Source organism: Phaethon aethereus (assembly GCF_964289735.1).
Source record: "Phaethon aethereus genome assembly, chromosome: 6".
NCBI lineage: Eukaryota > Metazoa > Chordata > Aves > Phaethontiformes > Phaethontidae > Phaethon > Phaethon aethereus.
Genome location: NC_138580.1, coordinates 3,177,530 through 3,190,633, shown reverse-complemented (window position 1 = coordinate 3,190,633; position 13,104 = coordinate 3,177,530). Strand labels below are relative to the sequence as shown.

The 13,104-nt window shown below is 38.0% G+C and overlaps 1 protein-coding gene across 1 annotated transcript in view; it reads left to right on the top strand.

Moving 5' to 3' along the window:
• EPC2 (enhancer of polycomb homolog 2) overlaps window positions 1–13,104 on the top strand; it is a gene marked incomplete at both ends in the record, with an annotated part of 49,852 nt that overhangs the window by 7,872 nt on the left and 28,876 nt on the right. The window contains one exon of the mRNA XM_082001595.1: window positions 10,228–10,387. Within this exon, the coding sequence (XP_081857721.1) occupies window positions 10,228–10,387 (160 nt within the window). The remainder of the gene's footprint in view (window positions 1–10,227; window positions 10,388–13,104) is intronic.

The window sequence follows — 13,104 nt, the reverse complement described above, 5'->3', positions numbered from 1 at the left end:
ATTTAGAATTTTGGACTCTGTTGGTTACAAATGTGCCTTTGGTCCGTGACTATTTTAAATGCACGCTTCAGAGTGGAAAGAGTAGATGAGCTGATACCAGAGGTGTATCCTCTCAAATAGGTTACTTGGCAAAGAAAAATGCCATTCCCCACTGGTAAATGTGTGATGACAGAACTGGGTCGTTCTTGTCTAATAGACTTATTTCTCTGGTCTCTGAAGTTCAGTGTGCTCAACACCTCACCAATATGTATACTTCAGTAGAATTTTTCTCTGTAAGGTAATTTCTCATGTTTGTCATCTTAAATTGTGAGAAGTTAGGGCTTGCACAACTTGCCTTGTGAGACTGCTTGTTAGATGTCACTTTTCCATATCAGTAAACTACTGTTTTCCCCATTTTATCTCATCATGTCACACAGTGATTCATGTACATATAAATTCTTAGACAGCATATTTGTAAATGTTTCCTGCCCCCTTTTCCCTAGTTGTTTTCTGTTATTTACATTTTAATTTGTAACTTGGTTTTCTTAGTTTTCTGACATTTTTATGTCTGCAACTCATTTTTTCTCTGTTTGACTTGTTTGAATTGCATGACGAAAACTATTTCTACTTTGAAGCATCCTGGTAATGTCTGATTCCCCGGTGCTAAACTTAGATATAAGTAAAATACTGGATGTCTTGCAGTGGTACCTAATGACTAGATAAGCAAGATAGAGAGATACCCTTATTACAGAAGGTTTAAAAGCAATAATATATATGTTTCTTGAGTTAAAAATGTTTGAGTTAAAATGGAGTTTTGTAGTTAATTTTTAATAATTTTAATTCCTACCAATTACTGTATGTGCACTTATGTGTTAATTTTTTTTAATACTTTTTCTAAGTTGTCCTAACTTTAGAACCAGTCTCTGGTATCTCTCTTTTTTTATTATTATTATTATAATATGATGGATTTTTGTTTTGTTCATCAGGTCTTCAGCACTCTAGGTTTCATCACTTCGGTGAGGATATTTGCTTTACAAATTCCCTGATATAGGTGTGTGTTTTTCACAAATTTTTTTTATCTCAGTTAAATAAAAGTCCATGATAAGAACTTTGGATCTTGCTCCTGGAAAGAAAACGTTGCACACAAGTCAGAAGGTTAAATGCATAGCGTGGTAAGACAGGGAGAGGTACTCTAAGCAACTTGTTCTTGAATGTACAGGTTATACCTGAAACTTTCCAGGAAATTGTGTTGCTGATGAAGATGAAATTCTTGGGCTCATTTGGTACCAGGACTCCTGGTAACTTCAATGCTAAGGCAGTGAGTTCTGCTTTCACCACAGGAATGTATTTTTAGTGCACATCTTTCATTTAAGCAGCCATACATGTTCACACCTCTTGATCTTTGACTTGTGTAACCAACCAGCCTTTATGCTTCTGGTAGGCACCAACAACACAGGACCCCACTTAACCTGTGAGGCATGAGTGAGAACTGGTGTTTTGAAAGACTAGATCCTTAATATTAAGGTAACACAGTTTCTTTGCTAATAAATGTCATAGCACAAGTAGCCTCGGACATCTTGGCCACATGAGGCTCTTGAGTAGCTTCAAGTGAGATTTCTGTGCCGGGACCAGAAGCAGCATGTGGTGTTATGAAGTTGTTGGGTAACGCAAATCTCTAATTGTGGGATGAAGTGAGGCAGCAACCGCTGCTGCGCTGCCTTTCCCAGGTCTTTGTGGCTTCCCGGCAGGGAGGCAGGCTCCATGGGGAGCTGTTACCAGCTTCTGTTGGAGGATTTCAGCAGTCTTCCCTCCTGGTGACTCTTCTTCCCCTCTTCTGCAAGGAGCACAGTTTTGTAACTGGTGGTGACATGAAAGTTTTGATGTGTGGAGCCAGCAATTAAACTGAGTTCAGTTTCTATGTATAATATTGTATTTAATAAAGGGGAAAACTAGTTGTTGTGGAATCTCAGCCCTTTAGAATACATTATGAGGTTAATTACTTGAAAAATAAGAGAGAGTATTTATTTATGTAGGTATATCCATCCCCATTTGATTTAGAGCAATCAAGTTATGCTAATTGAAGCAAACTGTAAAGTAAATAAAAAGGTATTCCTCAGATGCAATTTGTTAACAACCTTTTCTGTGTAAGGTTGGATTTGTTATGTGGCGAATGATACAAACGTATCACAAGGAGCTAGGTGAAGACTAGGTCCTATGTCTTTTGACTGGATGTTACAGTACTTGTAACAATTTTCTCTTAAGGTCATGCAAAGGCATTTTGGCAGAAAACAGGTCCTGCTTTTCAGGAAACACATTTCTCATGAAGTATCGTATTCAGCCTTTCTTAAAGGAATTTTTAGTAATTCAATTTAATTCATTGTTATAACAATAATTCTATTTTTAATAATTCATTTATATTCAAGTTCTGGCAGACTGGAAACTTGTATAGTTAAATGTAGCTTTAAAATATAGTGCTCCAGACTTTTTTTGACATTTCATCAACAGTGACAGTTTTGTGTCAATGGTATGCTCATAAATAGGGAACAATCATTATTTATAGGAATGAGAGATCACTTTTGTTCTTAACGTTACAACTGTCCCATTCACTAGGGTAATATCTGGGATGTCTCACCGTTGTTTCATGTCCATCATTACATAGGATGATTGAAATTGCATTGCTTGCTTTTTCTGCATTGAAGTTATTTAGAGATTTTTGGGGTTTTTTTGGTGCTGCAAGATTAGCTAAAGAAACACAAAAATTATTGTCATATTCTCTGGTTGTCTTACTTACCCTATACCTCCATCAGTGTCTCATGGGCTAATTTCTACTCTTGTTGGGTAGCTTGCCTTTAGTCACTCTATAGTGCTTAAATTGGCTTTAGTCAGGCTGCCGGAGAGGAAACGAAGGAATTTTTGGGCATTTTTGGGGTCCAAATTGGATTTTCTTCATTTAAATACACAGCTTCTATGTAGAGCTATTTATCTAAACACCAAATCATCCAAGGGCTCAGTTAGGTGTTTTTGGTGGCCTTTCTGTTGTATTGTTTCAGCCTACAGCAGCATTCTTGAGAGAATATTCAGGTGATTTGTCTATAATCAGATAATTTGTATGTAAAGTATTCACAGTAACAGAATGGCTTGCCTTTGGTTGTTAGGTAGCACTAACATTACTTTGTGAAATTACAGTTGTTTAATAACTAGAAAAGGGAAGAAAGTGACAGAAAAGTTTCGTTTGGGGTTTTTTTTTCCTGTTGACATATTAGTTCACTTTCTTCTGAAATAATGGAATGACTTTAGAGTAGCTAACTAATAAAAATCCTACCTATTCCAGGGACTTCAGTGAATTTTTAGGTTGGAGTAGTACAATTTGATTCACTTTGCTGCCACCTCCATTGAGTCGTCTGTAACAGCAGCCTACCATTAGTATGTTTTTTTGGGGGCTGTAGTCATAATTTGGCACAGTGGAAGGCAAGTGTGTGGGGAGCACTTCTTGTCATTATTTAAAAAAAAAAAAAGTGGGGGTTCTCATATTGGGAAAACAAGATACAGCCAAAAGTGATACTGAGAAGTGGTTCCATTAGCCCTTTCCACTTGTAAGGAGGGCCTTTGAACATACCTTCTCCTGCTGTTTACAGGTTTTCTTGAGTTTCCTTCCACTGAGAGTCAGAAACCCCTTAGGGAAACCTAGAGGAGTTTCAGTCCTACAAAGCAGCTTTGCTTTGGGTGTGTTGGTTTGAACTCAGTATGTGAAGTTTTGTTGTTTGCCCAGCTCTCTGCATTACTTTGTAACTAATGTAACCTTTTAAGGGGACACCATGTAGCAAGAGCAAACAGATCTGATTACTGACTAGAGTAATTCTCCATTGGATCAGTAGAAGATAATATATGAACAACTTTGCTATTTCACCAAAATGTTTGTTTTTCAAAATTAATTGGAAATGAAGCAATGAGTTTTTCCCAAGATACTCATTGCTGTCTCAAGGGTGAAAATTGGGGTGTGGCACAGGCAGGTTTCCTGCTCTGGATATGACTCTTTGTTTCATTTACCTGTTCTCTCCATCCCCAGGGCAGAGGGAGGGAAAACAAAGGAAGACAGGTCTGCAGGTACCTTCTTTTTTTTTTTTTTTTTGTTTCTTTTCCTCCCCATCTTAAGCCTTTCAGCTACTTAGATCCACCTTCACTTATTATAACATTAGAGCAAGGAGTCAAACATACGTCAGATAGTTGGTCATCCTTTTGTTTATACTGGTTGATATGTGCAGAAAGCGCTTTTCTTTTTTTTTAATTAAAAAAAAAAAAAAAGCTTTGCCAGTAAGCTGCTAAGGGCTCAAGAAGAGATTCATCTTGTTGGTGTTGTGGAGACAAATGAATCCTTGATAGAAAATATCAAGCTCTTTCTGCACTAAGGAGGATAAATATTCATTGGCCATTTTTTTTTCTGGCAGAAAGGGTTAACTGTGGAAGAAAACACAAGATTGTGCTTTCATCTTGGCAATCTTTTATAAAAAAAAAAAGGGTGTGTGTGTGCAAAGAGGGAGTAGATAGGGCTGTGGCTTTAGGAGGGGGAGAGGCTTTTGATCAAAGTAGCTTTTGAGCTTCATGACACTTTTCTGTAAGTGTTGTCAACAGTGTTACTAGCTGTGGTTGAGACTTTGCAAGACAAGCCTCCACATTTCATATTAAAATTCTATACTTGTTTCTGATTTCCCTATTAAATATAAAAATGTCAATTAATTTGTATTTCCTAATTTGAATATAATAAGCAAATAGGATCTCTAGGCTTAGTAACTTTTCCTTGTTTTCTTTGCTTTATTTCAGTTCTTTATTTCAGGTAGGATGGAAAGCTGACTCTAAATTGGCCTAGAAATAGCTTATATCGAGTAGGTAAAACTGTTAATAAATTCACTTTTCTCTTGCATCATACCTAGAGTGGAGTGCTATGGAGTTAAATCCATCTATCCTCTTAAGAAAGTTGATTTTAACACCGAAGCTGTGGTATGTTTTATCTTGTTTCCCTTAAGTCTGGGCAACATCTGTCAAGATATTTATTTCATTAAAGTCTATAGTGTTGCAAATATCTAATGTAAATTGTGTGACCTGAAGCTCTGTTGTGAAAGGACTGGCAAAGAGGAAATTATTTTTTTAAATAGTGTCACGGTAAACTGTATTATGTTTCAATACTTTCTACCTCACAGGGTAAATGTAAATATTAGTAAGCGAATAAAAGTGGTGAAAAAAAATCTTTTAAAGAGTTGTAGCATTTCTTGTCTGGTATAGTTTTAAGGAATGAAGAAGGGAATGAATATGTTTAGTCCTAAACATTCATCTTCTAGGGTGTCTGTATCCAATATGGAATTGCTCATTGCATTTTTGTAATTAAGACAGATCAGCTTTTCAGTGTGAAAATGGTATTCAACTATCAGCATTTCCAGCCATGCTCATGCAAAAACCGCCGCATTTATTTAAAGTATGATAAACTTGATTTTGGAGAGAGTACTAGGGGAATGGCAATAGGGAACTTACCCTTTAAGTTAAAAAACAACCTGATCTATAGGATGCAAGTGCTGTGTTTTGCAGCAGCGGAACAAAAGGGGTTATGTTGGTAAATATAATTCTAATGGGTAAAAATAATGTTCAGTATTGATTGCTGTGTCCCTTTAAAGCTTAACAAAAATAATTTTTAGGAGAATACTACTTGTTGATTTATTGCTGTTGTTGAACTTTTTTTCATAGTGAAGAAACTTCCAGATAGAAAGTCTAGAAAGAACTTGAAATCTGTGGTATTTCAGGGATGAAAGGACACAGCAGTGAAGGTGCCTTGCTCTGATTCAGACTATGCAACCAAAGCTAAGTATTTTTAGGTACCAGTGTTGTAGGATTTTTTTGTTTTCCCCTCTGAGGTAAAATTAAAGCAAGGGCTGCAGTGTCTCAGTATGGGTTCAGAGGTGTGATTTCAAGTCCTGCTCGGGCCTAACGCTGGTACTTACTCTCCCTGTCAGCCCTGTTGTGAATGTCTGTCAAGTCATTTGGATTGCAGCTTCGGAGATGGTGGTGTGAGACTGCTAGGTGCAGCGTACTCCTGTGCCACTCGACACAGGGTGAGCGGATTCATGCTGGCAGGACAGGCTGTCCACACCAAGGAAAACACCCTGGGTTATATAAAGCCAGTGACTTGAGCAATTAGCAATTTGCTGTGAACTGTTGGCAGTATGGTTATCATACAGTGAAGGTGCTTTTGTTTGGCTGAAGTGCATCTAAATAAATGAATCGTTCACTTGGAGAACAATTTTCTTTTAATGTGTAAATATGCTAAAGAAGCAGTAGTATATGTACTAAACATTTAGATCTTTCTAATTCTGTTATGCTGTTGGTTGGAGAAATAGGACTGTCTCAGCTGTATTTGTTTGAAATTTTTTAGGCATACTAGTGAGAAAGATTTGGATGTGCTTTTTAAGGAATTAGTGGATAATAACTCTTTGACAAGTACTCCTTTTTATTCCCATGGTGGCATGTTCTGTTTGCCATCATCACTGTTTCCTCTAATGTTCGGTTATTTTGTATGCGATCTTTTCATCTCCCGTACTTCAGAATGAAGTACACGTCAAAATATGGTGTGTGTCTTTCAGAACTATAAGAAAAGGTAAAAAATGGACATAAAAGGTGCATTGGTATAGCAGTTACTAAATCTATCTTTAAAAACACTTTTTCAGGTTTAATAAAGCCCTTTAATGAGACCAACTTTCATATAAAAGTCTTTAAAGTTTGTTTAAACAGAACTGTTTCAGGAGTTATAAATTTATATTTTCCTTAACTTCATGTTCAGCAGAAAGATTTTTTTCCTCCTTCCCTCCAATTTTAAAAATTACATAGCTTATCTGTCTCCTTTCAAGCTCTACTGTTTGAGTGACAGTAATACTGTTAAGACTTTTCTGTTTGAAAGCTGTGTTAATGCTTGAAGGCTTTTTATAGTAAAGTGAGTTCTAACACCTATTGTCAGATTTTCCTTGGGAAGTCTTTGTATGCTTACTAGAAGTGTTACAAAAACTGAGAATCTGAATTACTTATCTGTACTGTTTAATGGGCTATGGAGCCAAAAGATGTTTTGTATTTTGGTTGCTGTGTGTCCTTCACTACTACTTCTGAAAGTTAAACCTCATTTACCCATTCATTACTTAGGCCACTGTGGACTAGTGTGGCTTCTCTAAAAGTTACTTAATCCTGTTTTAGGAGAGTGGGTTAGTTTTGTTTTGGGGGTGTGGGGGAGCTAGAAGTTGGTCAGCTTCGTCTGGTTGGCTGTGTAACGAATATGTCCTCAGCCAATTTGTCAGTGATCCTATATTTGGAGGGGTGGTTGGCTTGCCAGCAATGGAGCATCCATCTTTGCGGATGCTGAGAAACTTGAGGACTGTCCCAGCTGAAACGTGAAGTTGAGTTAGAAGGGCACAACTTCTGTACCTGGGGCAGAATAATAACACTGTGCGTGGAAACAGGCAGGGAACTGCCTGGCTGGTGAGCAGCACTGGTGGAAAGAAAGGATAAGGCAATGGGCTGGCACGTGCGCATGCTGTGTGACCAAGGCGTGCTGTAGCCTGGGCTCTGTTAAGAGGGGTGTGGCTACCAGATGGGGGAGTTATGATGCTCCTCCACTTGTCAGTCATGAGGCTGCTCTTGGAATGCTCTTTGTTGTTGTTCTGCTTTCCCAGATTTCTGAAAGATGGTGAGAAACTGTCAGAGAAACTGTCAGTGGGCTGCCAGAGTGGCTGAAAGCTTAGACCATAGCTACTCTGAGGAGAGGGTGAGGGAACTGCTCTTGTTACCTCGGGCGAAAGAGGGGTAATACATCACTGAAACAGGTTAGTTAAGCTGTGGAAACTGGGGGTTTTCAGGACTTGAAAAAGTCATGGCTGACCTATCTAGCATTGGAGATAATCGTCTTCAAGTCGGAGTTGGACAGATGACCTCCACAAGTCCTTCCTAACAGCATTTCTATGGTACTCCTGTGTACTGTGTTGTTAACCATTAGGAGACAACTCTAGGGGCATCAGTTGAAAGCAACGCAGTAATGAAACAGATTTTATTTTAGTTGAATTACCTACTCAGCGCTGTGAAGCTCTCCAAGACACATTTTAATGGTGAAGTGACAGATTTACTCAGTATGTAGTAACTCAAGCAGATCACACCAGATATTTGATTGCATGCTTGTCTTAATTCTAATAGTACTCACTTGGGAGCCTGATAGTTTGATTTAATGTTGCTTCATCTGCTACAGGAGATTCCCCAAGCTGCTCTTCTAGTCACTGATTTATTATATTTTAATTTTGCAGAAAATGCATTATTTGCGTTTCTGCAAGATCTTAATATTTAAGAGGGTGTAATTTATTAAATATTATTTACATGTTTTTGGAGATTGCTTTAATTCACTACCCTTTTTTTAAAATCATGTTCTGTAGAATTAAAGAGAAGAAATCCTGTTCCTGAGAGAATTTACCAAGCATGTAGCACCACCATGTCTGCCAAACCGCATTCCAGTTGAGTTATTGAAACGCTGGGTGGTTGTCCTGTTTGTGGTGTTGATGCCTGACCTCTTGTGAGGCCGGATAGTCACTGATGTTAATCGTGGGGAGGGGTACCCCAGAAAACTGAAGGAGGAGACAGAGTAGCAAAGTCTTTTTTTTTTTTTTTTTTCCCCTTCTTCCTTCCCTGTTTAGAACAAATACTCTTTCCAGCAGTCAGGTGTGTGGGACTGGCTAGAGGATAACCTGAAGCCCATGGAATAGGCAAGGTAAGGTTGCATAGATCTATGACAGAGCTAAGCTTCAATTCCAAGTTGATACTCTGCTGTGTCATCTTCCCTCCCCTCAAATTTTGGAAGCTGGAGGTGAGAACTCTGCGGCGTGGGGGAACAATGAAAGGAGAACAAAACTTTCAGGCTCCTGGCTCTGCTAGAGACTAGTAGTTAATCTGCTAGGAGACTGCAGTTTGCTTGTTTTATATTAGACTTCCATGGCTGGAGAACTCACGACTTAACTTTCCCGTGTAAATGGCTGTGGTGATATAAGATCTCATCCTGATGAAGACTACCACTCTTCCTCTTTACCGGACACAGAGAAGACAGCGTGTGCCAGTTTAGCAGTTTGGAGTCTTACCATGAAGCTTTTGTAATGGTTAAATGATTTGACTGCACTGGAGAATCTGAAGCATACACATACACTGTACAACTGCCAGCCTCTGGCTCAAGGAGCGAGACAGAGAGAGGGGTAGCATTCAAAATCACCCCATCACCTGACAGACAGGCTCCTCTTGCTGGTCAGTGCACGTCAGGTGTTCTGCAGACTGCACTTGGTAGCATGAATTGGAATATTGCATTTGTACTGGTTTTCTTTGCCAAAGTTTAACAGGAGTATTGATGAAAAATCTTAGAGAGAAAAGCAACAGGTTAGTGCTAACTTGCAGCAGTAGCTCAGTTTCACTGAGTTAGCTAATAAAATTATGTGTGGAAAAGTCTTTGTAAATTAAAACATGTGTTATGATCTGTGTTTTAGAGATCACAAAAAATGATGGTTTACTTGAAATGATTCTGTAACAATTGACTCCTGTTCTGTAAGAATAAAATGAAGTGATACCTGTTTAGGGAGTCTGTGCTTTTCAAGTGTTTCTCTGTGAGGACTACTCTTTCTGTTGCTTTAACTAGCTGAACTTCTAAAGAAGGCATGCCAGTAAGAATTGCTGGGTAAACAGGAATGAGGAAATTAGCTATTCTTTTGATTTGAATCTGTTGCTTATAATGTTTTAAGGACTTAATATTCATCTGTTAACTGATCTTGCGTAAATTTTCTCTATGACAGGTTTTGATGAGTTTGGCTTATACCAGCCCTAATTTTCTGCTAAGGTTATTTTGTGTTGTTTGAGTGTTTGACTTTTGCCCAGTGTGGAGGAAGGTGTGTGCTCTTGTCTGAACAAAGGGCTCTTTTCATCTGTTTGTAGCCCTGCCTTACATTCACTGGAGCTCTAAGATTCCTATCAGTTAGGAACCCGACGGTATACTAAATGATGGAGAGCACATCTTCTCCTGTCACGAATCTGGAAGGAAGCATCCTGCTGTCCTTTAAAATACAGTAAAGCCTGAACTTTTATCTGGGTCTCCTGTAGAACACCAGGACAACAGTAGGAGAAAAGGATGGCAGTCTTTGTATGCACTTCTATATATTGGTACCGAAATTAATAAACTCTTAAATTTTCCTCTTGCAGGAACATCATTTGCAACGGGCTATCTCAGCACAACAAGTTTTCAGAGAAAAGAAAGAGAGCATGGTTATCCCAGTCCCTGAAGCGGAGAGCAATGTCAACTATTACAATCGTTTGTATAAAGGGGAGTTTAAGCAACCAAAGCAGTTCATTCACATTCAACGTAAGTTAACAAACGTTGGGTTTGTTCCCCCTCTACCCCACAACCCCTTATTTAAATTGATTAATCTTCAGACAGTCTTGAGGTCGAAGTTGCTACAATATTCAGAAAGTGGGAGGACTCAAAAATCCAAGGGGCAATTATATATGTAAATTCCAGTGTCTCATCTCAAGTTGTGGAATAATTTAAGGTTGAAGGTGAATGTGAGGTTTTTCCTGCTGCATTTGTTTATGGGCTTTGTGCTGATACCTTACGGCCATGTACAGCAGCTGGCAAGCCTTATCCTGTCTGTTGGTCATCCAGTATTGTTGATCAAGCCATTCTTTTTTTTTTTTTTTTTTTCCCTTCATTCCTAATTCTGAGAAGGAATAACTGAACTAGCCTAGCTGCTTCCTAGTTGCTTATACTAATGCAGTGAGTGGGAGAGGGGTTGACTTGCTCACTCAATGAGTCTGGAGTGCCTGTTAACTCAAAAGTTCTATAAAAATGGAGATCAATAAAATAGAAGAGTTTTTGTAACAAAATTAGCCTTCTTTCTCCTGGTCGTAATAGAGTTCTTGAAGGTTCAGTTTCAGCTGTGCTAACAGTGGAGTTCAAGCTATTCGCTATAGCATGGCTATGGTTACAGTTATTTTTCTCTGCACTTTGCTAAAACAGAGTTCTCTTTCTGTAGGGAGCTCAGCTTATTTTGCAGATAAAAGGAAGTTTTTTTTTGCATGAGTTTAGCTTCCTGTGTCTTAAAAGATCTAATTAATTAATCTAAATGTGTAGTTAATTATAGTGGTCTCTGGATTAATTTTGATACTTTTTTGGTTGATGTTGACAAGTGACACACATTTATAGTTCAGTTGTTCCTTGGCACACAAATCATGTTTGTCCTTTGCAGCATGTGGTTCTAGGGGGTTATTTTGTGACTTGAGAATTCTCCCAGGAGTCATCTTCGTAGCAAAACCTTAGATTCAGTCGTCTCAGTGGCTTGTCAGTCCTTATGGTGAAGCACAAATTAAATCCTGGGTCTCTGCAGAGAAAGCTCTTCTTGGCACAGGTTCATGGTTTTTGTTGTTAGTCGTATTGGAAAGACTATTGACAGGGCTATGCTAAAGCATCTTGAACAGGAATGTGATCCTCAGTTGTTACTTTTGGGGTTTGTGCAGACGGTATCGGTTTTATCGAACTTCATCTTGCCAGGCACAGTGTGTTGATAGTCTGTTCCTCACACTTTTTTTTCATCTGCCACCTGAACAGCAGCACGAGGCTGTTGATCTGCATGTAGGTTTGAGCAGAGAAAGCTTTTTATGTTTGTCTTCTGTTTATAGACATAACTGAAATTGAAGTCAGGCAAAGATTCTTAAGCCCAAACCCAGCTGTATGTGGAAGATCCTTGCATCATTTCTCACCAACATGATGAAATCTCCTGTTTTTTCCATGTATTTACAAAATAAGAGATTTTTGGAAATAACATGCTCAAGATCTTCTGTGATACAGTAGAGATTAGTGTGAGAAATGAGCTAAAGGAAATTAATTATTTATCTCCTTAATAGCAAAAATAAACCTCCAAGCAAGGCAGGTTGAATTAACTGAAATGAAGCTGCTGAATGAGGAATGTAATTTATTCTTTTCTTTGTTGGACATTGCCAGAAACACTGTAAATATTGTTAATAAACATGTCTAAAAGTGTTAATATATTATGCCAAAATGTTCTTTGTCTAGTTGAAACTCACAGTCTTTCTGGACAGAATTACAGAAGGTATTTGAGCTGAAAATAAACATCAGATACTGCTCCAAGATAATTTTTCCCACATATTCTGGTTGGAGTAGGTGTGATACAAGGCAGCTTTATGCTACATAAACTGTTTAGAAATTCTGTTTTAATGCTAAAAGCACAAAGAACAATACTCACTTTGGCCGGGGAAGTTATGTAAACTGATAAATGCCAAGAGGCCACATACTGTAATCCATACTTACTGGTGGTTATTTCTAGCAAATTATGTTTTGCTGTTCATCTGGTAGCCAAGAATTTTAATATTTTTAAATTTACTGGTATAATTCTTTTATTTAGACCAGTGGTTCCAAGCAGAGGAAAGTTAATTTCTCTGTGAGGCATGGAAGTCATGAATAAGCATGGTTCCAGGTATTAGTTGAGCTAGATAGCACCAACTCAGGCAACTTTGAACTGAATATAAAACAAAAACCTTCAACTACCCTAATTATTCCAGTATGCTTAATAATTTTCAAGAATGTTTGTAGTTTTAGTAACATGGAGATGCATTATAAGTTACTAATATGCAGCAAAGAGAATAAGTTAGTACACTGTACCTATGCTAGAATTATAGCTAAGTGGATGTAAGGAAATTAGGGTCCCTAGCAGAAACAATAAGAATTGAAAAAAAAAATATTTTGTGTGTGTATATATACATACACATGTGTATTTTACCTATGTGTAAAATACCAAACTAATGTGTTATCCAAAGTAACGCAGCCAGATTGTTCAAATATAGGTCAAATAATCTTCATTTAAGTTGTGTGGGGTGAGCTCTAGTCACTCTTTTTAAATTAAAAAAAAAAAAAACCCAAACCCACAAACCAAGTGAAGTGTGCATTTCACGTAATTGAGACTTGGCCATTTTTTATGCATTGTGTGTTCTACGTTTTTAGAGGATGCTGTAGCAGGATCTGTTCAGGCTGTGGGCTTGCAGCCTGGATATGTAAAATGGGTATTT